Source organism: Papaver somniferum, chromosome 9, assembly GCF_003573695.1.
Source record: "Papaver somniferum cultivar HN1 chromosome 9, ASM357369v1, whole genome shotgun sequence".
NCBI lineage: Eukaryota > Viridiplantae > Streptophyta > Magnoliopsida > Ranunculales > Papaveraceae > Papaver > Papaver somniferum.
The window spans coordinates 112,786,065-112,813,999 of record NC_039366.1 but is presented as its reverse complement, the minus strand read 5'-3'; the positions used below and the strand labels follow the sequence as shown (position 1 = coordinate 112,813,999).

Below are 27,935 nucleotides of genomic sequence, written 5' to 3'. Positions count from 1 at the left end.
TAATTTTCTTAGCTATTGAGATGGTAATTTTTTCTTAGCTGCTAAGAGCGACTGCAGTGGTGCGAGTATAACCAAAGACCAAAGAGGGAAAAAAAGACCAAATTTTGGGTTTAGTCTGGTGTGTGACGTTACGGTGGAAAGAATAAATTTGGTCAGACGTACATTTTACGTTCGCCTGGTGTGGAGCGTGGACTATACCAACGCCTGGTGTGGGACGGGGATTATACGTCCGTCCGGTGCAGAGAAATTCAATAAAAAGAAAAAAAAAATGAAGAAAATGGGGCGGAGGTATTAAGCCCGCCCCATGCAATTGAAAGTTTTAAACAGTGGGGCGTTGGTATAAACCACGCCCCACACAAAAGAAAAAAAAATCAGGCGTGCACTATACGTTCGCCTGATATGGGGCGTGGACTATACGTCCGTCTGGTGTGGGACGTGGACTATACGTCCGCCTGGTGTGGGGCGTGGATTATACCAACGCTTGTCTATATTTGGGTTTAGTCTTGGTCCCAGACCAAATATATTCTGGGTTTTAGTCGTCGATCAAAATTTGATCGATAATACGTTCCACTACGTCTGTTCAAAAGACCAAATATTTGGGTTTAGTCGCCCACTGTAGATGCTCTAAGACAACAAGAGAGTTTGTAAAGATGGTAAGGTAATTAAAGAAAACAAAAGATAATTTAGTCTTTAATTTCTTACTTGGCTACTGAGACAACTTTTATCCATGATGGAAATGACTGACGCATTCCCTAAAAATTTTGAGAATCTTAAAAGCATGTTTGGTTACAATTTTGAGAATCTTGTTTGGTTACCAAAGTAGTAGCGCTTCCGGGAAATAGTAGAAAATTAAAGTCATAAAAAAAAAAAAAAAAAAAATGATTTTGTTTGTTTCTGGAAGTAATTTTGTGTTTGTTTTGTTAAACTAACTTGTGACTTATTGAACTAGTTGAAAAATAACTTTTCAAGTTGTATCCAAAGTCCAAATACCCTAAGAAAATGGTTTTTCTGATCGTTTAGCTTGAAACCAAGAATTTATAAGGGGCCTTCCATTGGTTTTCAGTAGCATGTGCCCCGATATGAATCAATAATATCGAGAGCCTGAGAAATCAATTAGAATTATATGGGATCTCTTTTGAAATAATAGTTTGTAACTTCCAAGAAATTGGTGGCATACTTGATGATTGAGCACTAATTTGTGGGATATGTATTTAAGCAAGGTTTTTGCGGTGGAAGGTTAGTTTATATAATGTAACTTCCAAGAGGTGTTGTGGTTGTATATCAATTAATGGGTTCATGATTGATGAAAATCAACTCATTTAGACATTTTTAAAGGCAACGATTTGGCAATATACATTATTGTAATCGTATTTTTCGAGATCGGCTAACATATGCAGATAATCTCCTCTGAAAACCTAACTTTGATCTAAATCATCTATGGCATTTGTTATTAAGTTCATTAACTTCAGAATAAGTCTTTCACCCATGTACTAAACACCTTGGTTCTGTACGAAACTGAATAACACCATTCGATGTTTACGGTCACATAAAAGCACTTAATAAAAATATTTTTCATATACGCCAGGTTGGTTGATTATTTTCTGCACTTTAAAAAGCCTTCAACCCAGTGTTTGGTATACCACCACCTTTTAATGATAAATGAGTGTCTATCCCTTTTGGATAACTCGTATAAAATTGAATAACCATGTTATAACGTTTTCCAGACAACCACTTTGTTCGGTTGGAACCAAATTTCCCTTACAAGGATTCCGGTAATGAAGTAAAATCAGGTCGTGTAATTCCCATAAGAACAATTACACCATTTATATTAGAGCACCGCTTGGTAAAACTCACAAGTTTTAGTATATCAATCTGGTTGTCAAATTTAGTTGATCAATAATATATCTCGGTGTATAGTCTATTAAGGTCGGTCTCGGACTAAGTATAGAGTACAGTAGCTGAATATCAGTATTCACCAATCAACCTTGGAGATTGGAGACTTTAGAACAATGAACACATCGACGAGAACTTCTCAACAAAGGTATGTTAAGACTGATTATCCTATGTACTCATATTATCTACCATTCTATATATAGAGAGAGATACTGAGACAATGTCGTATGATTTTAGCATTACGATGGATATTGCAAATAAGAAATCTCGAGTTCAAGCTAGTACTTGATAAATCTCGATCATAATTTCAAGCAATGAATACTATCTGGAAGGCATCCCACGTTATACTATTCAATAATGTGAGAGTGGCATCCATTATTCCTGGTATAGACACTTCTTGTAAACTCTACAATGAGGGACAAGAAACTCCAACTCACCTTTTTCTTTAATGAAACTACGCTTCTCATGTATGGATGCATTTTAATTTTGACACGCAGTTCATTGAAAGTGGAATATATAATTTCCATGACTTGTTAAATGATTGCTTTGAAAATCCAGATATAAGTGATTATTGATATAGAGTGGCATGTATTGCGTAGCATAATAACTTGGTTCATCTGAAAAGCAAGGTGAAATATAGTCTTCAAAAAAAAGTGGCATAATCGTGCCATGAAAACAAATAACATAATAAAAATTATAAATAGTTATATCACTGTCAACAAAACATGATGCGGTATAATAAAGTCTCTTTACTACAACTGAAAGAATGATGAGGTGCTTCATATAAAAACTCAACAAAGGGAGGGGAAAAAAAACATGGTTATCAAAATAAACATTGGTTTGACAATGATGGAAAGGCTGGAAGTGGTCTAACTTTATGTGATCATACATGTACAATTAGAGAAACCGGAGGACTCCATGCTGACTGTGCAACCAAGCAAAACTTTTTGATTTTTGTAATAAGGATGCAATCAAACACAAATGGATAGATCATATCCTATGAGAAATTATAACATATTTAGATATTTTGACATGGAATGAAAATGTGATGCTATACCATGATTCTAATTATGGGTCTCACGGTCCTTTTCTATATATATTGGTTTTATCCACTTTTTTAAAATAAAAAATAAAAAAATCTCAAACCTTTTAAAGGCCTCGGACAAGGGGACCCTCCATCCCAATACCTTTTCCTTTTTTGTATGGAAACGTCATCCAGAACCATGATACATGTTGAAATTATTGGTATATTTTCAAGAGAAAACAAATCTGCACTGAAGCTCTTCCAATAAGTCACCTCATATTTGTTGATAATTACCTAATTTTTCTGTAAGGCCAATAAGATTGAATGCAGGAACCTAGTGATATTTTCAAAATTTTCAGCAAAGCATCTGGCCAACTAATCAACTTCAGTAAATCTGGGATTTTCTTTCACAAGAACACCGACGAAGACATTGACATCACCATCCGCAACCAAATGGGAGTACAAATGATTATTATGAATGGCAAGTACCTTGGATCTCCTCTTGTCACCAGTATAGTAAAAATTGATTCTTTAAAACCTTGTGCGGAAAAGCTTAAATTCAGACTTGCAAGGTGGAAAAACAAAAATCTCACACCAATTGGAAGAATGACTCTAATTTCTTTAGTCAGATAACATGTATAAAATGAATTGTTTTAAATTCCCCAAGAAAAACTTTCAGCATTTGAACAAAATTCAAGAGATTTCTTCTAGTGAAAATATCCTGATAACCCATCAGGTTACTACCCAAGGCTTGGGACTCCATCTGCAACCAAAATAATCAAGAGGTCTGGGCTTTTTTATTACTAGCCTTAATGCACACGGATGCGCCTTCCGTACTGTTAAAAAGCAAATCAAACTCTTCATTGGATAATTTTTCAATCAGCATCAATTTTACTCAAAGTGTGTTTGTGTAACATTAACATCACAATCATTCAACTCATACAATTTATATTCTCAAAACCCAACTCGTGAAATCTATGCTAAGTCACAATCTAACGGTTCTCAATACCTCTAGAAATATGGATATTAATGAAGCTAATAGTGTTTTACTATTCAATTTTTAGTAGCACTATTACTGAAGCATGCATCTTAATGAGCTTCCTAAGAAGATTCAACAAACTACTGAAGCCTTGAAGGATTGGAATCATAAGTCTTTTGGTCATGTTAAAACTGAAATTAGAAGAACTCAGAGTTTACTACACAAAGCTAAGAATGCTCCTAGTCAAGATATAAATCTCATAAATTCTCTTGAAGATCAGTTAGACAAATGGTATGACAAAAGTGCACAAATTACTTATCAACAATCTAGGGAACAAATTATTTGGTTTGATGATAGAAACAACAAGTATTTCCACAATAAAGCTAATTTCAGAAGAAGAAGAAATCATATAGATACTCTTCAGGATTCAAATGGTAATTGGATCTCAAACAAGGAGGATATTCAGGAGTTATTTCTTAAGCATTTTAAAGACATATATACTTCTTCAAATCCAACTATGGATGCTGATCTTCTCAGTCTTATTCAACCTTGTGTGACAGAAGAAGAAAATCAAATGCTTATCAAGATTCCTTCGTCTGATGAAATTAAAGAGGCTCTGTTTCAGATTAATCCATGGGGTGCTCCAGGTCCTGACGGATACCAAGCAGGATTCTATCAGCAATGTTGGGATATTATAGAAAGAGATATTGTTAGTCTTGTGCAAAGTTTCTTTATGAAAGGTCAATTTCCTTCCCAAATTAACCATACCTTCCAAGTTCTAATTCCCAAGCTAGAAATAGCCACTAAATCTGTAGATTACAGACCAATTAGCCTTTGTAATATCACCTATAAATTAATCACCAAAATACTAGCCACTAGACTGAAATTCATTTTACCCAAAATCATTTCTCCATGGCAAGCAGCCTATGTATCAGGAAGAAATATCTATGATAATGTGATTATTGCTCAGGAAATGGCTCACTACATGAAGAAAACTAGAGCTTATATGGGAGTGGTTAGTTTAAAGCTTGATATGGCAAAAGCCTTTGATAGAATGGAGTGGAGCTTTCTTCATCAAATTCTTTTTCATTTCGGTTTCTCTACAACATGGTGTCAATTGATTAATTACTGTCTCAGTACTGCTTCCATTTACCTACTGCTGAATAGTGTTCCAATGGAGCCAATTATCCCCACAAGAGGTCTTCGACAAGGTGATTCTACTCTCCTTATTTATTCATTCTTTGTATGGAAGGGTTCAGTAGGCTTATTACTAATGCTAACAAACAGAAGCTAATGGATCCCATAAGACCTACTCCCAAATGTCCAGAAATTTCTCATTTGTTTTTCGCAGATGATTGTATCATCTTCACAAAAGGTAATACAAGATCAATCACCTATCTCATGAATATTATAAATAAGTTTACTTCTTCTTCTGGTCAAATGGTTAACCTGGGGAAATCCAGTGTTTTTTTCAGTAAACATATGAATAGAGATTCTTGTGAAGAGATAACTAGAAAACTGCAGATGAGAGAATTATATTTAAATGAAAAATATTTGGGTACCAATCTTATTATTCCAAGAATCAGAGATAAGTGTCCGAAAAAACCCATAAGAGAACTCTAAGTACCACTGTTCAATATCAAATGGGTGTTTTTATGTTACCTGATAAAACCCATAAGAGAATTAACCAAACTAAAAGGAGATACTTCTGGAATCACAAGAAAAATAAGGGATTTAATCCTAAGTCTTGGTCTTCAGTCTGTATAAGTAAAAGGTTTGGGGGATTGAGATTCAAAGATTCAAAGAAATTCAATATAGCCATGTTAACTAAACTAGCATGGAGATTACTAACTTAACCTCAGCAGAAATGGGTGAAGGTTTTAAATGCAATTTATGTCAAGAACAAGGATCCACTTGTAGAAGACATTTCAAGGAAAAATTCTTCTTGGGTTTGGCAGAGCATTCAACACGGTTTACAAGTCTTGAAGCAATATTATATTTGGGAAATTGGTGATGGAAAGTCCATTAAAGCTCTTCAGTATAATTGGTTTCCAAGTTCATATAATAGTAATATAAATGCAAGAAGTTCTTATCTAAGTAAGGATACAAGGGTTGCTGATTTAATGGATACAGAAAAGAAAAATTGAAACATACAAATTTTGAGTCAATACTTCAGTCCAGATCAGATTAAAGAAATTATGACGATCAAAATTCCATCAAAAGGGAAAGATACTTTGAGATGGTCTCTTATTTCTTGTGGAGCTTTTACTACCAAATCTGTATATAATGAGTTGTTTAAGAACAGTGCTGGTGTATCTAATCTTCATCAAATGGAAGGTAAAGGCTGGCTTAAATTGTGGCATATGAAAGTACCTCACAAAATCCAAATGTTTTTATGGAAATGCTGCCAAGATATTCTTCCAGTTAAAACGAAACTATTCAGCAAAAACAACAATATGGATCAGTTGTGTCCTTTGTGTCTTAATTCTGAGGAAACTAGTACACATCTCCTTCTTCATTGTCAGTTTGCTGAAGTCATATGGTTTGGAATCTCTGTCGCCCTCTTACAATCTTGAAAAGAGAAAAATTCGGTTACAGATTGGATAGTTTCCTGGTTCTGCAACAACAACTCTTTAGAAGCTGAGAATAAAGATATGGCCTGTCTTGCTGCCTGCACCCTTTGGCATATCTGGAAAGCCAGATGTGAGAGAGTATTTGAGAATAAAATGCATCATCCTAATAGCATAATTCATAGAATAAGGCATTGCATACATTCTTTCTCTAACTCAAATCTCTCTGTTAAATCTAGGGACTGCATTATTCCTAACCATTGGAAGAAACTACCTGAAAATTGGTTGAAACTAAACATTGATGCTTCAGTTAAAGATAAAAATTCTAATGCTAGTTTTGCCTTAATCTTTCATGATCATACAGGGAAATTCTTGGGGGCCATGGCATACTCAGCAGTAGCAAGGGACATCCATCAAGATGAATCTCTTGTCCTCCTTCAAGCTCTCAGATGGATAAAGGATTTAGGATTCAAACAAGTTATCATTGAAGGAAACAATCAGGCTGTGATTAATTGTTGTAAGGGAACTGTCAAAGGCATCAAATGGGAGGATCAAAATATATTGTTGGAGTGTCAATCTTTATGTCATAGTTTAGAGTTGTGTGAAGTTTCTTTTCAAAGAAGGTTATGTAACCATGTAGCTGATAAGCTAGCAAAATTTGTTAGGTCTACTGTGCTCTTTCAAATTTGGTGGGATGATCCACCAAATATCATAAGTCATGCTTTAGAACAGAATTCTCATATGGGAATCCCTGGTTAGATTGTTTTTTTTTTCTTTTTCTGTTTTCTAACTAGTTAGAGTCTGCTTGTACTGTTTTTTCTCCATCAATATATTTTCGTTCTTTGCTCAATTTTTTTTTTTAGTAGCACTAGTATGTAACCCGTGCTACGCACCGAGGCCGGTGGGATCAACTAATTTAGTATGGCGGGGCTTCTCCCCGCGCCCGTGGTTACATACATTAATACATTTTTGAACAGTCTTTGATTGGTTTGATCTTTTAAAGGGATAGAGAAGTCTGATACATTTTAGGTATCCAAAGATTTGATGATTTAAATTTGGTATTATAAACCCAAAACCATGTATTAGTTTTAATTATTGGCAGATATTAAAAAATTAAAAAGAAGTTGATTTTATAGATTGGGGATTTAAAATTATTAAATTCTATATGCCTATGAGTATTAACAACTAAACATAAATTACACGATTTTTTTGTCCAACCTTTTTTTTTTGTTAAAAAATTATCATATCCAACGATTGTATATGTAAAAGTTTTGGAAGATATATATATCACCTGCAAATCCGTAAAATACAATTTCCAAAACATAACAAAACGAAATTTGAAATGCTAGAAGTGTACATGCAGCTAGCGTTACTGGAGCGATAACTTTATTAATATCGAGGTTTAGAAGTCGATCAATGTAACATTACTATGTTGAGTCCAGTTTTGCGTAGCACCTTGTCAGTATTACATGCTTGTTGGTGGTGTTTGAGGTACTATCCAAGATGGACGCTGGTCCCCAGAAAAGAACGCAATTATAACACTGTTAATTATAAGATTCGCATCCATTTAGTTTAAAATTTCCACCTTTTAAAAAAATAAAATAATATATTGTCGAAGAATAATAATATGTTTCAAAAGAGGTGTGTCTAAAAATAAATATTCATGCTATCTCTAATCTCTATCAATAAGTAAACACTTCTTTGCCTTCTTTATCTATCTTGACCAATGGTGGCATGCCAAAATCCTTCTTCATAATCTCTCACATATCATCATTATGTTCATCCAGTTCGATCAGCGTTGGCATGTCATCATCGTTTTCTATTGTGTCATACTTTCTTTTTTTACCAGGTCATTCGTAGTAGGTATCTGGAGTTGTTCTATGTCAGGAGTTGTATTTAAATTTACCCATTTGTTTTTGTTTAAGAGATATGCTTTCTTCAGGTTTGAATCTAAAGACCATTGATCAGTAAATATTTCTTCTGCGTAGTCTACCCGGCTTTTCAACAAAATATTTTCTTCTAGAGATTGCATTCTGTTTTTTTCCCTGAAAATTGTGTTTATCATAAATATTATGGTCACCTTTACATCTACCATTATGGTATATATTAGTGCATATAATATGACTGAACATCTATTCTACCATGACTTGCCTTTCATAAAAAACACCCAAATTTGAAATCACTTGATGTAACCCATGCTACACTTCGAGGGTGATGGGAATCAGCCCCATATAGGCACCCGCACCGTAGAAGATTTCAATTGACAACTTCACAGAGTTAATGCGTAACAGTTATATTATATGAGATAATATTCGGAACCAACTTCACCGGTTACTATTTAAAATATCGGAGATCAGGAAACGGTCCTTAAAGAAATCCATTTTAAAATAAACGCTTTCTTTCATACAATTATCAAAAGAAAACAAACGAACAAACAAACATGCATGTAAAATATCCAATGTACTGTAATAAAATAAAAGTAAACTTAAAATGAATCAGCATCGGACTCTGCTACTTGATATGAGAGCCATAGCTTACTGATCACCCCTTTGCTCTTATCGATTCCATGAGATCCGTTAACTTCAAATTTTATATTAGTTATAGTGAGTCCATCCCGTTGATAACCTCTGAACCGTGTCGTCTTAAACATAAAGAGGATATTATTGGTTTCCCCTGGAGGCCAGGACAATATGCTAGTTGCAGCCACTTGTTATCACAACCCTTTTTCACTAAGTGAATTTGGTAGCTTAAGATAGGTAATCAAATTTCCACCGGTTCCTTTCCATATGCAAATGTGAAAGGTATAGGTAGTCTATATCCACCTAGATTTTACCCTCTAGATAAACCCCCTGAAACATGGCAAATATTTTAGAGAAAAGATTAAATATGACTGAAGAGACAAAATCGACTTTCTCTGACTATGTAAGACTATGACCATGTCAAAATATCCCCGTGTGACCTCTAAAGTAATTTCCACGAGTCATCTTAATAATTAGACTCTTCATTTCCACTTAAAAGTAGATACCATACGTTTACATCTAGCTTATAAAGCATAGTTTGGACAACTTAGGCAAGATAAAGAGCGGCCAGAATTCGTTATTGGGAAAGCTAAATTTATGGCCGTAAGGTGATCAGTTTAATTAAATTTCAATAATAAACGTTCTATTAGTATTTCATAATAAATGTTTGTTTAATTAATCAAATAAATATACTTTCATTAATACAGTACATATAAATTTATCTTATATTAAATCAGTAGACATTAATGGTGGTTGTGATGGTGTACGGAGGTGGTGGATCAACATTGGGGATAATGGTGGTGGGTGTTGGTGAGAATGGTGGAGTGATGACGTTCATGGTGTGGTGGTGGAAGAAGTAGTGGTAGTGGGATTAGAAAGGTGTAAGGTACATAAATTACTTAATTTTAAAAATTTGTTTTCCTTTATTTTCTTAATTTTTTAAATTTAAACTAATACTTTCATCAATACAATACATTATAAATTTATCTTATATTAAATCAGTAGACATTAATAGTGATTGTGATTGTGATTGTGGGCGGGGGTGGTGGAGCAGCGGTAGGGATAGTGGTGGTGAGTGTTGGTGAGAATGGCGGAGTAATGTTGTTAATGGTGGTGGTGGTGGAAGAAGTAGTGGTAGTGGAATGAGAAGGTGTAAGGTACATAAATTATTTAGTTTTTAAATTTGTTTTTCTTTTATTTTCTTAATTTTTTTAAATTTAAACTAATACTTTCATTAATATAGTACATAATAAATTTAGCGGTGGGGATAATAGTGGTTGTGATGGTGGGCGGGGGTGGTGGATCAGCGGTGGGGATAATGGTGGTATGTGTTGGTGAAAATGGTGAAGTGATGACGTTAATAGTGGTGGTGGTGGAAGAAGTAGTGGTAGTGGAATTACTTAGTTACCCTTGGTTTATTTTTTATTTGATATTAGTTTTTAAATTTGTTTTGCTTTTATTTTTTATTTTTGTAAATTAAAATAAATATTCTAGCCAGATTTTTGTTGGGTCGGCACATGAAAAAGATGAACCGTGAGGACTATAAAGAAACCAAGCTCATTCTGAAAGTTAGATACCAAACCAAGATAAAGAGCGGTTATAATTGAAAAAATTATTTTGCATAAAAAGATGCCTCAAAGGGCTTTATTAGAAAACAAAAGAGCAAACGTTTACAATGAATTGATTGTTAGTCGAGCGACAAGCTGGGCACCAACCCCCTTTTGGCATATAATAAATTGTTTGCATATAGATTGTAAATAATGTTTTATTTTGTATACTATACCAAAAAAAATTGTATTAATCTAAATTTTGTATTTGGACAAGTTAGGCAAGATAAAGAGCGACTGAGATTTATTTAGGGAAAAGATATGTCAAAGGTTTTAGTTGTTTACATCATTATTGTGTCATTAACTTCACATAATAAATATTTTATTAATCTCTCATTATAAATGTCGCAATAAATATATTTTCTTTAAATAAATAATAAATTTGTTGATAAACATTACGGATGATCGGGGTGGTCTTTATGAGTGGTGGTGCATAGAGCCAGTGACGATAGTGTTGGTGGTAGAAAAGGTAGTGGTGATGGGTGATTCCGGTGATGGTAGTGCAGGTGCTCAGTATGTTAGTGGCAATGTTTATTCTATTTGGTTAGGACACAAATAACATTATTATGGATGTTGTGGTTGATTTTTTTAATGTGAAAATAAGATGGTTATTAATACAAAAGAAACAATTGCATACGATGACCGCAAGTTTTTCCGAAAAACAACTCGAGAAAAACCCAACAATGATAATGATAGTAAATGTTTTCAATTGGTCTCACTACATGTTTCACCCAGTGGTTTTTTCAAGACAAATATTAGGTCAACCTATCAATTCTCAAAAATATAAAACATAACAATTAAAAAACATATAGAATAATTATCATTTTATATAGAGCCAACAAAAAAATGACAAATATTAAAATTGACATAATTTTTTTACTTACTATGGAGGCCGTGCCGTTACGGCACGGGTGAAGTTCTAGTAAGGGTATAAAGCAAAACTGGTGACATTTACGACCGTGACATTTATGACCGTGACATTTAAGACTCAAAGTGAGACACTATCTAATTAACACAGTTCGGACAACACTTGCAAAAATAAAAGAGTTTATTACAATTTATATGTAGGTTATACTATCAAATTAAATTTTTAGGCAGGGAATGCATCACATGAGCTTTTTCTCTTTACCTTCTTCATGAAGTTTGAAGTCCTAAATTGGATATTGTCTTTGATGGAACTCCGACATAGGCAGGTAAGGACTGGCAGAAATGATAGATTTCTCGGAGCATTGTCAAAGCAAATACCTTCAACATGTAGTCTTAACCTCTTCAGCCTTGTTTGATACTTAGCCTGCTCAATATTTATATTTTCTATACCCAGTATATATTGTCCCTCTTTTAACTTCTGTTAATTCTCATAACTCCATCTCGAAGAATGGAACAACTTTCCAAGTTGATACTTCTTCCCGGCATAATATCGATGTCCACGAACACCTTGGAGTTTCCTGGTCGTCGATTGAGCTATTCAAACTTTTGTTAGCCATACTTTCAACTCTACTACACCTATTGCACGCACGTCCTGAAGCTCCATTAATTCCTGCAATAAAACGAAAAACCATGTGATTTTCCAGTACTAATTCCATGATCTCCATTGTTACAATTAATTAATAACTTCATTCAGCCAGAAAATGCAGAGTTGGAGACTGAAATGACATACAATATAAAATTGACAATGTTCATGAAGTAAGTAACCCGCAACAAAGAATACATATAGGAATATGACGTCAAAAGATGATTTTGAAGCTAAGCAGTATATTTAGAAATGAATGTCATGAATCTATCAAGAGGAAGTTGGTAGGCGTACCAGACATAAAAACATTTTGTCATTCAAAATAAAGAAGAGTATAAAACAAATAATAATCCCTAAATTATACTTACATATCCACAGGAAAGATAAACAAATTGTAAAACGGTGACAAATAAATAAGTAAATCCAAAAACCGGTTCATTTGTTCACGATATTTCAAACTCTGCACAACTTAAAATTTTAAAATTTGCTAAGATACATTCAATTATGTCCTTATCAAACTTCAAATCAATAATCCGGTGCACAACAATGTTTTGGAATGAACCGCAACAATACCTTAATTATTATTGAATGATAATCTTGAAAAGACTTACATGGTGGAAATACAATGCCAGAAACCTAGTAGGATCAAGGGAACATATAAAGTTTTCATTGAAATCCTTAAAATGCTTTCTCTTTGAGACGTTATCCAAATTTTTATCTCATCGCGAATATACAAATTCAAAGAATTAATTTAAAGAAAACTAACATCCAAATAAGAAATAGGAAAAAAAAAAGAAAAAAGAATGTAAAACAGTTCATTAAATATATACGGTTGAACACCGATAAAAGCACCACTACCACATAAAAAAGCATGACTATTTACCTTTTCTAGAGTTCATACTACCCGAGCAACAATAAAAACCGGAATAGTATTAGTTTTCCTAGATTGAACTGGATTATCATTAACACATCTAACATGATAAAATCTTTCAATGCAAGAAACCAAGATGTAGAAACTAACCAAGTTCAGTTAGGAGCAGTAATTCTTCCTTACATATTAAGCCCAAATGCGCCCTTCACCTACGATGAGAACCATAAGTTAGGGTACCAATTATAAAGGTAAACCAAAGAAGGATGATTGGAGCAAGTGTGATTCCAACTTTTTCATGCAAACCGTTGAACAAATAAGAGAAGCATGAATGTTACTAAGGAAAATCCGATGACAACATTTTTTATTTTTTTTTGAAAAAAAAACTAAAGCTTTATTAAAAACAAAATAGAGTTAAAATTACAACCCAAAAGAGACACTAAAAAAGAAGACCAAAATAAAGCTATGAAAGAAAGGAAAACAACACTAAACAAATCTGTAATAAGGTTGCCCTGGGAATTCAAGTCTGTGCAAATTGCTTGGTCTTTCATTGAACTTGAGGATCTGCCCCTTCTGCAACTGTGCTCCCTGCTTAGCAAAATGGTCAGCTGAGAAGTTGATTTCTCTGTAGGCATGCTTGAAGTTAATTGACTGAATACTTGCCATAATTCTTTGCCATCTAGCCAGCAAAAACCAGGGGATCTTATTTTGTTGTAGAGCTTTGGCACACATACCAGAATCAGATTGCAAAATTTTGGAAATGAAAATACTCAACTGCCCATTCTAAAGCCTTAATGCAAGCAATGAATTCTGCTACATAATTAGTGGAAATCCCCAAGCCACCAGATTTTGCAAAAATGAAAGATCCAACATGATTCCTTACTACAAATCCATTGCCTGGATTCCCTCTAGAAGCTCCATCACAGCATAACAATAGCTCATTCTCATTTGGCAGACAAAAAAAGATTTCAATAATTCTTGTTCTTTTCTTTTTCCTTACTTGGATGTTAAAGAATTGTAAGATTGAATTCTCAATATCAGTTCCCCACATAACACCTTTCAGTCTAACTTCACATTCATGAACTTTTCTAGCAATTCTTAACTGTAATTTAGTAAGCACGGGCTTCTAAGCATCATAATATATTGCATTTCTTAAGAACCACAGTTCAACCATAGCAGTATAAGAGTTGATACTCCATAATTCTTTAATCACGGGACTAGAATTCTTATGCATTTTCAGAACATCCTCAAAAGAATTTGGTTTGTGGAATAGAAAGATACCTGATAGCCAATTCCACAAGTTGGTGCTAAATTCACATTTCCATAAGATATGCTCTATACTATCTTCTCCATCATGACAAATATAGCATCTTGAAGCAAACTGAAATCCCTTTTTTCTCAGATTATCTTCTGTAGCACAAACATTTCTAGCAATCTTCAAAACATTAGCAGAAGTTGAAGGAAGCACTGCAGGGTTCCAGATTTTTTTATACCAGTGCAATTTAGGCTGATGAATATTAATTTTATTGATAGCATCTGAAATAGTGAATATCCCAGAATGACTGTTACACCAAATAAGCAAGTCTTCACCTTCTTTCATGACAAGTAATTGATCAATGCTGGAGAATTGAAGGAAATATTCATGAAAACACCAATGATTATCAACAATTAAATCCTAGACTTTCAAATGAGGATGCAAATCAATATAAGGATGGTTAGGAAAAATCTTGCAGATTGGTTCATCAAAAATCCATTTATCATTCCACAAGGAGACTTTTGCACCATTACCAATTATCCACCTAGTATTTTCAAAGAAAGTTGGAAGAACCCATTTAATGACATTCCACATATAGGATTTTCTGTAGTAAGTAATCCAGTTCCCATTTTTGTCCATATATTTAGCAAGAAAGAAGTTGGCCCATTCATCATGACAATGAAGGAGTTTCCACAGTAATTTCATTAAAAGAGCCTTGTTCACATCATCTAGTTTTCTAATACTAAGCCCACCTTCTTCTTTCGAGGTACAAACATAGTCCCATTTTAATGTTATATGAAAAAGCGGGGGTCTAACAACACCACCCAATATTTCTCTTAGCAATTTGTATGGACTAAATCCGAAATACTTTGCTAGAGAATCAACTAGACAGTTAGACTCAATCTAGATAAAAGTATCTCAAGGAGTTAATATCTCTCTCTTGATTTGATTTTTACTCAAGCTAAAAACAATAGCGAGTCTTTATCAAATACAAGGAATACTTGGACGGTACCAAAGACCAATGTCCAAGGATCAATCAATATCAATCAACAACCAAAGGTTGGATTTCCAATTGATGATCACGAACGCACAACCCGTATTATTTCAATTATATAAAATATAATGCGGAAAAGAAATAACACAGACACCAGAAATTTTGTTAACGAGGAAACCGCAAATGCAGAAAAACCCCGAGACCTAGTCCAGATTGAATACACACTGTATTAAGCCGCTACAGACACTAGCCTACTGCAAACTAACTTCGGACTGGACTATAGTTGAACCCCAATCAGTCTCCCACCGATCCAAGGTACAATTGTACTCCTACGCCTCTGATCCCAGCAAGATACTACGCACTTGATTCCCTTAGCTGATCTCACCCATAACCAAGAGTTGATGTAACCCAAAATCACAGACTTGATAATAAACAGATCTGTCTCACACAGAAAAGTCTATAAGAGGATAAATTTGTCTCCCACAGATAAACCCTAGGTTTCGATCCGTCTTTAGATATAAAATCAAGGTAACATGAACCAATTGATAATCCGGTCTTATATTCCCGAAGAACAGCCTAGATTAATCAATCACCTCTCTACAATCCTTCCTGACTACACAGGCGGATTGTCGAGGAATCACAAACAATGAGACGAAGATGTTTGTGACTTCTTTATCTTGCCTATCGGAGAACTCTCACGATCTCAAGTCAATCAATCGATTGTACTCGTACGATAGAAGATGTAAGATCAGATCACACAACTACGATAAAGTAGTATCGGTCTAGCCTCATACTCCCAATGAAGTCTTTAAGTCGTTAACCTGATTTTAGAGAAGAAAATCAAAGGTTAATGGAGATCGACTCTAGCGGGCGCACTAGTAGCACACAGACGTGTGGGGATTAGTTTTGCGCAATGCTAGATGTCTCCTTTATATAGCCTTCAAATCAGGATTTTTCCTTAGTTACAAAGAAGTCCTTATTTACCGTTAGATAAAAACCTGATTTAGATTCAAGTTAATATTTCTCAACCGTTAGATCGAAAACTTAGCTTGTCACACACACACTTGGGTAGACGTTTACTGGGTTCGTGAAAACCATGCCCAAACATGTACGTGTATGTTGGTTCAACATAATAACCCAAAAGGTTAACCATATGAGCATTTCATATTAACCTTGTTCTTCTTCACCATAACTAGTTCAATTAACTCAAATAAACTAGTTAAAGAGTTGTTCAATTGCTATGAGATATTATGTAACTACACAAGACATAATTGAAACAAAGATGATTCGATTCGATTGAATCGGCTCATGAACATTATAGCCACTGTTTGCATAAAGCATTCCTTAGTAATTTAATGTTTCATGTTCAGAGCTCATCATTAGATCATAACATCTTAAGTTCACAAACAAGTTCGCGGACTTAAGTTAATCGGTTGAGTTTTACAAACTCAGCAGAAATTCTCGGAAAGAGAACTTCTGCCAGTTCGCGGACTGGGTTTGCGGACTGAGTTCGCGGACTTATCACACAAACGAGTTTTGGAAAATCCCAGCAGAAATTCTCGGTCAAGAACTTCCAACAGTTCGCGGACTTGGCAAGCCAATTCCACAATCCTCCCGATTTCTCTTGATCAACAAAGTTTGAAAACTTCGGTTCAAGGAATACATGGTTATGTAATCTAAACTCTAATTTCAATCATTGAGACATTCTCAGAGGACGTTATGTAGCCGTTATTCACAGACCGATTCACGTCAGAGCAATTCTCAAAGTGATTGAAACTTTTCATGACTTTCCTCACTAGGTGAAGATAAACTTGATCAAAGCGAAACGCTTTACCAACACACGATTTCGAGATAAAAGATAAGCAATAAATGCTCAGCTCGAAATGTCAAATGTGTATGATCTAGTCTATATAGCATACGACTTTTGTCTCATAGAAGAGATAGACTTTTGAGTGATAAATAAGTTCAAGTCTCCACATACCTTTTTGTTGACAAAGTTCCACGGTTCCTTTTATAGATCTTCGTCGTTGTATGATGAATCGCCATGAAGTCTTTAAGCTCAACTACACTTTTCTATCCTAGTCCGAGACTTAGCTATGTAGGCTAGAAATCAAGACTTATAGTTTTTATCACTAACATTGACAAACATGCTTGAGATAGCAACGCATGCGAGGTTGACCGAGCTATGCTCTAACAATCTCCGCCTTTGTCAATTTTAGTGACAAAACTATCAATACATATGGAATACAAAAAAGATAAACTTTAGTGGATCCTATTCTATAGTCTAATCTTCAATGTTCCTTGAAATCTTCGTCCTTCCAAGTACTCCAATGATCCCAAAGGTTGTAAGTTTAGCACCATCGTTGTTCAAGATCCGTAGCTATAACAATGAGAGAAATCGAGATTCTCGATCATTATTATACAGTGTCATAGTATTATTATATAACATCAAAGTCCAATTTTATCACGACTTTAAAAATAATACTACGGTGATATGTATCACTCCCCCTTAGTCAATACTCCATCTCGATCATGGAAACCACTCCCCCTTACACAATGATCCGAAAACCATATGTATTTATAGTGTGAACTACAATATTTCTCCCCCTTTTTGTCAATAAAATTGGCAAAGGTACAAGAATGGGATCATAATGAAATTTCCACAAGAGACATTTCATGACCAAAAGAAAAATACATACCAACTTAATTTAGATGCAATCTAATAGCCGAAGCTAACAACATTCATCAAGGAGTTTTAAGATACAAGATAACCCCTATAAAATTCCACAACCGCACTCCCCGCAAGATATTACCATTAAGCACAAGTTCAAAAGAACTCTCCCCCATTTGATGTCATTCCCGAGAGAACAACAAGAGCGACCTTAATTTCGAAAGAAAAGAAGGATTTTACATTGGAGACCAAAACCATAGGAATGATTTTCTATATCCAAAGCTCAACCAAATTAACCACAAGTAAACCCATGATTAATTCAATTGGAATACGCAATTAAATCAAACCACAAAAGTGATCAATTTAATTGAAAGTGCTCAACATAAGTAAACTCACGGAGCTACGACTAAGTCAATCACACAAAGATGACTAACTTAACCATTCAAATACTCAACATAAGGAAAACCTTACGGAATATATGACTATATTAACCAAAGAACATGATAGTGTAGCCTTTCATATACTCAACACAAGAACTTGTGGAATATATGAAAACTCAACTAGATTAATTACAAGAGAACCTATAATTAATCTAATTGGAATACAAATAACCAAACTAATCACCGAAGTAATCAATTTAATTATTTTGGGCTCAACATAAAAGAACTTATGGAACCCCGACTAAGTTCATCATAAAATATGACAACCTTAACCGTACATGTACTCGACATAAGAAAGAAAACTTATGGAGTACAAACTAAATAACCAAACAGGTTGATTAATTTAGTTCTTAATGCTCGACATATAGCATCTTATGGAACAACCAACAAAGCCAAGGTAAATCGACTTAGTTGTAAGGTGCTCAACATAAGACACACAATTGAGCCTTCACGGTAAAACATAATAAAATGGATCAATGAAGATCAATACCGTGGATAACATACAAGGATCTATTCTATTTTCCATCATAACGACATAATAGACTTTATCCTTGTTGAACAAAAGATTTTATCCTATTTTCCATCAAATTAATGATTACATAGGCTTAACTTTTGTATATGTCAAAAGTCCATTCGTCATTTCATTAATACGATACCGATTCATGAACGATTTTACTTTTGACTACAATATGGGACCTTCAAGTTCACGGACGTAAACAATACATATCCCATAAAAATATTGCAATATCACAGACCATTAAAATACTGCAATAATAATCATCCTCCAAATATTTTTAGAATTCAATACCGATAAACCTAAAAAATAACATAAGAAGATGAAAACAAAAATAACTATGTGTAGTCACAATCATCGCTATTCAAAGCACTAGTTATTCTTCCAACTAATCCAAAAAGAAGACATCCTAGGCGACAATGCCTTTGAGAAATTCAGCATCATTCCCAAACTCCTTGTTGTCAACAGCCATTGGAACATAAGGTTCACGAAGATAGGAGTTTATATCAACGAACAGTCTTGACTGATTATGTCGTACCAAGGCTCTCTGAATTTCTAAGGACTTTGACACAAAAGCCTTTATTTCACGAATCTCCTTTCTTACTTCCTTCAACTCATCAATAACATCGGAAAACTTCTGAGAGTTAGAAGGCACAACCCTGGGATTTCTTGTATTCCTTCTTTTTCTTTTCAGGGACTTAGAAACAGGAGATTTTTCTTTTTCCTTGATTGAAGATTTAACAATCATGTTGGCATCCTTTCCATCTGACATGGTGCTTTGAGAACAGTTATAAACAACTGGATTTGTGTAATTGAATCACCTAACTCAACAAGCAATCTTATATAGTATGTCAAAAAGGAAAAAGGAATGTAGGGTTCGAAACCTATTGACAGGTTCGTATACGCCCAACTCTAAAACCCTATAAAGAGTAGAATTGTCGATAATAATCCTTTATTTTATTTGATAAACAGAAAATAAAAAATCTAAGAAAAGAAGAAAAAACTTTACTGAAGCCTGAAACAACACTCAATCTTGTCTCTTTTCGATCAGGCACATGAGACAAGATTTTCCCAACAACACAATCAAGTTGTGTTGCGATGAACAACGATTTTTGTCCATCTTTTTCCTCAAGGGAGGAATCTTCAGACTTTTGTATATCAAAACGATTCGACCATACTTTCTTTTCAAATGGTCTTACTCTATCCCTAGAAACCAACTTCTTAGACGAAGATAAGATCCTACATACCTCGGCGGTCTTCTGAGCAAGTTTCAGCTTCCTTGCTAATCGATCTGCTCTTCGTTGAAGTTTGTTAGCGTTCCTTATTTGGTGCTTGTACTTGTAACACCTTGATAGTTCGTGTCCCTTCATCGAAAAAAACGAGCACGTCAAACTTGGATAGTATTCAGGCATCTGAGATGTGCAAGCAGCTAGACATACAGTAGATCCTGAAACATTACTGACAGGGTTTCCAGCTAGAGAATCTTCCAGCTTTATTGGGTTTCCTTCTTCTCCGAACCCATTGAGGTTGATATATGTATTGCTACAAGTATCAAAATCGATGTTTTGACCAAGGATCCCTACACTTGATTTCCTATCTTTATCGGAATCATAGGTTTCAGACATTTCATCAAGTGTTACAGCTAAACCTTTGTTCCCAGTGTATTTTATACGATTTGGGCATTCGTTGGAAAAATGTCCAAAACCCTTACACTTAAAGCACTGAGGCATGTCCTCGTCATCAGCCCTGTTTTTAGGAGGTACGCGACCGTGAGGTTTGTCTGATGACCTAGGTTTATCTCTTGAAAACCGTTTACTTCTCTTCAACAGAAGATCCCTAAACTGTCTTATGATCAAGGAGACCGACTTGTCAAGGTCTTCATCTGATAAATCATTCTCAGACTGATCATCCTCAGAGACATGAACACTTTTACCTTTGGCAAGTAATTCAGTGCTCTTCTGTGCTTTAAAGGAAACATCCTTACCGACTTTGGATGTATGCTCATGGTCAAAGATTTTTAGCTTCCCAACCAAGGTGTTTCTGGAAAGATTATTGAGGTTATTCTCCTCAACGATGGCATGCTTCTTAGACTCGTATATAGATGGCAGCGATCTGAGAATTTTCATCACAAGGTCCTTTTCAGGAATAGTCTTACCCAATGCAAAAGATGCATTAACAATTTCAGACACTTTGTGATTAAACTCATCAAATGTTTCTTCATCTGCCATACGAAGGTTCTCCCAATCGGAATTAAGGTTTTGAAGCTAGCTTCCTTTTCGCTGGAGTTTCCTTCAAATACGGTTTCTAAGATATACCAAGCATCTTTAGACCTAGTGTAATTAGACACATGGTGTTGAAGACTTGGGGCAATGGCATGTATGATAGCATTTAACCCTTCAGAATTCTGCTTTGCAGCAAGAATCTCGGCAGCATTATATTCTCCAATATTTTTGGGAACAGTTCCGTCTCCAGCTACAACAACGGGCGCATCATAACCATTCACCACATATACCCATGATTGAAAATCACGAGATTGAAGAAAAGCTCGCATAGAAATTTTCCACCATAAGTAATTGGAGCCATCGAAGACTGGTGGTACGTTAATAGAGATAACACCTCTGTCCATAGATTCAGATTGCTACAAACACGGACTTGTTAGGTCTTAAACGTGTTTGCCTGCTCTGATACCAATTGAAAAAGCGGGGGTCTAACAACACCACCCAATATTTCGCTTAGCAATCTGTATGGACTAACTCCGAAATACTTTGCTAGAGAATCAACTAGACAGTTAGACTCAATCTAGATAAAAGTATCTCAAGGAGTTAATATCTCTCTCTTGATTTGACTTTTACTCAAGCTAAAAACAATAGCGAGTCTTTATCAAATACAAGGAATACTTGGACGGTACCAAAGACCAATGTCCAAGGATCAATCAATATCAATCAACAACCAAAGATTGGATTTCAAATTGAAGATCACGAACGCACAACCTGTATTATTTCAATTATATAAAATATAATGTGGAAAAGAAATAACACAGACACCAGAAATTTTGTTAACGAGGAAACCGCAAATGCAGAAAAACCCCGGGACCTAGTCCAGATTGAATACGCATTGTATTAAGCCGCTACAGACACTACCCTAATGCAAACTAACTTCGGACTGAACTATAGTTGAACCCCAATCAGTCTCACACCGATCCAAGGTACAGTTGTACTCCTACGCCTCTGATCCCAGCAGGATACTGTACACTTGATTCCCTTAGCTGATCTCACCCACAACCAAGAGTTGTTGTAACCCAAAATCACAGACTTGATAATAAACAGATCTGTCTCACACAGAAAAGTCTATAAGAGGATAAATTTGTCTCCCACAGATAAACCCTAGGTTTTGTTCCGTCTTTAGATATAAAATCAAGGTAACAGGAACCAATTGATAATCCGGTCTTATATTCCTGAAGAACAACCTAGATTAATCAATCACCTCTTTACAATCCTTCCTGACCACACAAGCGGATTGTCGAGGAATCACAAACAGTGAAACGAAAATGTTTGTAACTTCTTTATCTTGCCTATCGGAGAACTCTCACGATCTCAAGTCAATCAATCGATTGTACTCGTACGATAGAAGATGCAAGATCAGATCACACAACTATGATAAAGTAGTATCGATCTGGCTTCACAATCCCAATGAAGTCTTTAAGTCGTTAACCTGATTTTAGAGAAGAAAATCAAAGGTTAATGGAGATCGACTCTAGCGGGCGCAATAGTAGCACACAAACGTGTGGGGATTAGTTTTGCACAATGCTAGATGTCTCCTTTATATAGCCTTCAAATCAGGGTTTTGCCTTAGTTACAAAGCAATCCTTATTCACCGTTAGATGAAAACCTGATTTAGATTCAAGCTAATATTTCTCAACCATTAGATCGAAAACTTAGCTTGTCACACATACTTGGGTAGACGTTTACTGGGTTCGTTAAAACCATGCCCAAACGTGTACGTGTATGTTGGTTCAACACAGTAACCCAAAAGGTTAACCATATGAGCATTTCATATTAACCTTGTTCTTCTTCACCATAACTAGTTCAGTTGACTCAAATGAACTAATTATAGAGTTGTTCAATTGCTATGAGATCTTATGTAACTACACAAGACACAATTGAAACAAAGATGATTCGAAACTCAGCAGAAATTTTCAGAAAGAGAACTTCCTCCAGTTCGCGAACTGAGTTCGCGGACTTAGCACACAAATGAGTTTTGGAAAATCCCAGCCGAAATTCTCGGTCGAGAACTTCTGACAGTTCGCGGACTTGGCAAGCCAATTCCACAATCCTCCCGATTTCTCTTGATCACAAAGTTCGAAAACTTAGGTTCAAGGAATACATGGTTATGTAATCTAAACTCTCATTTCAATCATTGAGACATTCTCAGAGGACGCTATGTAGCCGTTATTCACAGACCGATTCACGTCAGAGCAATTCTCAAAGTGATTGAAAATTTTCATGACTTTCGTCACTAGGTGAAGATAAACTTGATCAAAGCGAAACGCTTTACCAACACACGATTTCGAGATAAAAGATAAGCAATGAATGCGCAGCTCGAAATGTCAAATGTGTATGATCTAGTCTATATAGCATACGACTTTTGTCTCATAAGAAGTAGGAGATAGAAGAGATAGACTTTTGAGTGATAGATAAGTTCAAGTCTCCACATACCTTTTTGTTGATGAAGTTCCACGGTTCCTTGTATAGATCTTCGTCGTTGTATGATGAATTGCCATGAAGTCCGTGAGCTCAACTACACTTTTCTATCCTAGTTCGAGACTTAGCTATGTAGGCTAGAAATCAAAACTTATAGTTTTGATCACTAACATTGACAAACATGCTTGAGATAGCAACGCATGCGAGGTTGACCGAGCTATGCTCTAACATTATACATTTCCTTTCTTCAGCATTGCCAGACCATAAGTAATTCCTAGTGATTTTTTCACAAGCTTCCAGAACTTTTCTAGGCCATTTGTATATGGACATATTATAAATTGGAATACTACTCAGAACATGATTAACAAAGTGAGCCTTGCTTGAAAGTTTAAGATTTTGCCACTCTATGAACCTAGTCTGAGATGCATATAATCAACTAAATACCAGATATGTATAGATTTCATTTTACCTTGAGCAAGAAAAACTCCCAAGTATTTGTCAGAAAAGGAAGAAATATCCATTTGGAAGTAATCTGCAATCTGTCTTTTTCTTGTATCTGAAGTACCATCAACAAAGCATTTGCCTTTTGTAGCATTAAAAACTTGACCAGAAGCAGCTTGATAATCCATTAATAAAGATTTCAATGCTTTTCTTACCTCCATTGCAAAACAAGAAGATGTCATCAACAAACATTAGATGTGTAGGATGAATGCCATTTCTTACCACCATTGGTTGAATCTTTCCTTCCAAGACTAATTGGTGAATTTTCCTACTAAGAACATCTTGAGCAAGAATAAATTGAATTGGAGAGAGGGGATCTCCCTGTTTCAGGCCTCTACCGACACCAAGATAGCCAATTGGACCTCCATTGAGCATAATAGACAATTTAGAAGACTGAAGAAGAACCATGATCCAATTACAAAATTTAGCTGAAAATCCAAACTTTTTTAAAGATTTATATAAAAATTCCCAGTTCATGGTATCATAGGCTTGTGATATATCTAGTTTGAGACCTACATTTCCTCCTCTTCTAGTAGTTGACATCTCATTCACTAATTCAGAAGCTAACAATATTTGCTCATGAATATTCCTATTTTTAACAAAAGCATATTGTTGTTGAGAGACAAGAACCGGCAAATATCTAGTGAGTCTCTCAGTAATGATCTTGGTGATAATTTTAAAGCAGAAGTTACTAAGACCAATTGGTGTAAAGCTTCTAGTAATTTTAGCCCCTTTAATTTTAGGAATCAAGACAAGAAAGTTGGAATTCATACCACTTGGTATTATTTTTTTTCTCCAGCAAAATTGAATAGCATCGACTAAGTTTCCTTTAATGATTTCCCAAGCTGCTCTGTAAAAAAACTCCAGTGAATCCATCAGGACCTGGAGCACTATCAACATTCAGATTAAAAACAACTTTCTTTATTTCCTCTTCATTTGGACAATCCTCCAAGAAAAAATTATCAGCTTCAGAAATAATATGAGGCACGACATCAAATATTGAATCATTAATTTGAACTGATTGGTGTTCAAACTTCTTCTTAAAATAGTCAATAAGCAAATCAGAGATACCCTGTTGAGTGGTAATAATATCACCTGAATCATTTTCCAGTTCAGAGATAGTATTTTGGGATTGTCTCATTTTGATACTGGTATGAAAAAATTTGGAATTCATATCACCATCTTTAATCCAGTTCAATCTGGCTTTATCTCTCAAGAAAGTATTGTAGTTATTTGCAGCCATTTCATAATTGCCTCTAGCAGTAACCAAATTATTCAATAAGGAGATATTGGCAGGATCAACATCTGACTTAATAGTTTCTTCCATAACCTTGTCTTCAACTTTTTTAAGATTTTCTTGAACATTTCCAAAAATTTCCCAGTTCCAAGTCTTGAGAATGTTTTTCAGTCTTTTAAGTTTGTTCATAAATATAAATATAGGATTACCAATAATATCTTCATTCCAAGAATCAATGACCACTTGTAAGAAGGAAGGATGAGTAAGCCACATTTGTTGAAACCTGAAGGGAGTATTTAGAGCTCTTCCAATAACAGTGTCAGAACCAATAAGAGGACCATGATCAGAGATTCCTCTTGCAACTACATGATAATGCCAACCACTAAATGTATCAAGCCATTTCGAATTAAAAAAGTGTTCTATCCAAGTTACATAAGATTCTTTTATTCCCAACTCTACCATTACACCAAGAGAACTCTAGGCCACTTTTAGGAGCTTGAATTAGACCACAAGAATCAACACAATATTTAAAATCACTCATTGCAGTGTTAAGAGGACTCCTACCACCCTTTTTTCATCAGCATTTAGCACAATGTTAAAATCACCTATTAGAAGCCAAGGTTTATCAAGCAAACTTATTTCATATAAATCCTCCCATAATTCTCTTCTATTCACTGTATAAGAATTAGCATGAATTCCAGTAACTAAAACACCACCAACCTCCACAGTTATACATTGACTAGAAGATTTAATCACATTAGAATCTTGAATAGAACAATTCCAGAACAACCATATATTTCCTTTATTGATATCTTTAGAATTATGAATAATTTTAATATGCATACCAGGCAACTTTATTCCTGATTTTTGAACTTTAATTTTTGATTCCACAACCCAAACTAGAGATGGATTATTTGTTTTGACTAAAGAGTATAGTTTATCCTTGGCCTTTTGTCTCTTAAGGCCTCTAAGATTCCAAAAAACAACTTTCATTTGAAAGGTGGTTGAGGAGGAGGAGTTAAACTCCCTTTATCAACCATATGCTTCATACTTTCTTTGCTAGCCTTTCTAGTAACCACATAAGGTTTTATAAGAGGCTTTTTCTTTCCAGTTATTTTGCTATTGTCATTAGTTTCAGGAACCCGAGTTATGACCTTTTATTTTTGAAAAATAGTAACTGGTTGAGATATAGAACCAAATTCTAGTAAGTTTGAAGTACTGACCTCCTTTATTTCACCATCTTCAGATTCAGAAAACTCACTATCATTGTCTTGTAGAACTTCATATTGATTATTATTAATTTGGATAACAGGATTAGATTTAGGAGTTAGACCTGGATTAGAGACCCCTCTTGTAACTTCAATAAAAGGAGTTTCTCCATTTGTATTAGCTTCTGCTGAAGATAATGAAGATTTTCCCTTTGTGATGTTTGGAGTACTTGGAAACTTGGGGTATCTCAACTGGTTTTGGAGTTGGAACCAGTATAGATTGAGTAACCAAAAGTGGAGAAGAAGTATCATTATGTGTATTCTTTATTGGTGTAGAAATGGAAACCTTCTGACCCTCTGTTGCAGTAGATTGCTTGTTAATCTGCATTCAGATAATTGACGTCCAACAATTTTGCATTTGTGACAGAATTTTGGCAAATTTGTTAGTGTCACCCCTTGAGAGAAAGCTCCATATCTTGTACCAATCCAAAGTTTATTAGGAATACTTTTAGCTAAGTCAATTTCAATTAAGACTTTAGCATAATATCCACTCTGATAGTTCAATGTAGCTGCATCAACTTTGATTGGATTACCAATGGCTCGACTAATCTTGAATAAAGTTTTTTCATCCCAGTATTCGAGACCTAAACCTGGAAATTGGACCCATACCATGGATTTAGAAGTGCGTTGATTCTCTGACCTGAAATTTGGAATCCAGTTCCTAAATTTTAATATCTGATCCAAAACTTCCCAATTACCTGTTTAATATAATTTTTATCTTCTTCATTATCTAACTTGATCGTAAAAAAACCTTTACCCAATGGTATCAATTGACATTGGCCCTTTAAACTCCATTGATTTTTCAATAGATTAGTTGCTTCTGGAAATTTTATTCGAAGAAAATTCAGCCTCCCAATCAGAGAGAACTTCCAAGACTCATATCTTGATCATCAATCAAATTAATTGCGGGATGAATTTCAGGAGTTTTTGATAAGTCAACAACCAATGGGTGAATTTCAGAAACATCATTGTTAACCTCAAAATTCATCTTTGAGAAGAAAATTGAAAAAAATACTTGAAAAGATTGCTAGAACCAAAACAACGAGTAAATTGAAGCACCAATCATTTGAACCTTACAAGAAATCACCTGAAATAAATGTAGAACGAAGAAAAAACCGAGAGAGCATTGAAAAAGAAAAACTGAGTCAGTCGCCCGATCCTCATAGCTTAACTCGCCCCAATCTGATGACAACATCCAAGTAGCAAAGATAAAAGAAAAATAGTCAAGAAAAAATACAGTTAAATGAGGACCATTTCAATCTTATCTTCCTATACCAATTTACATCGTGAAATGAAGTTGAAGACCGTTGTCTACATGTGGTGGCAAGGGAGCTTCAAAGACAGCAGTTGACCAGATTGTACACAATTTGACAAAAAAACAATTC

At 34.9% G+C, this 27,935-nt stretch overlaps 1 protein-coding gene across 1 annotated transcript; it reads right to left on the bottom strand.

The window, feature by feature from the left end:
- Positions 1–24,874: 24,874 nt before the first annotated feature.
- LOC113312428 lies at positions 24,875–25,744 on the bottom strand. The gene has a single exon (XM_026561182.1). The coding sequence runs from the start codon at positions 25,742–25,744 to the stop codon at positions 24,875–24,877; it is 870 nt and encodes a 289-aa protein (XP_026416967.1).
- Positions 25,745–27,935: the final 2,191 nt, after the last annotated feature.

What these genes read in the sequence shown, in the direction of transcription:
- LOC113312428 (XM_026561182.1), bottom strand. Translation starts at nt 25,744, where the DNA reads ATGGTAGAGTTGGGAATAAAAGAATCTTATGTAACTTGGATAGAACAC.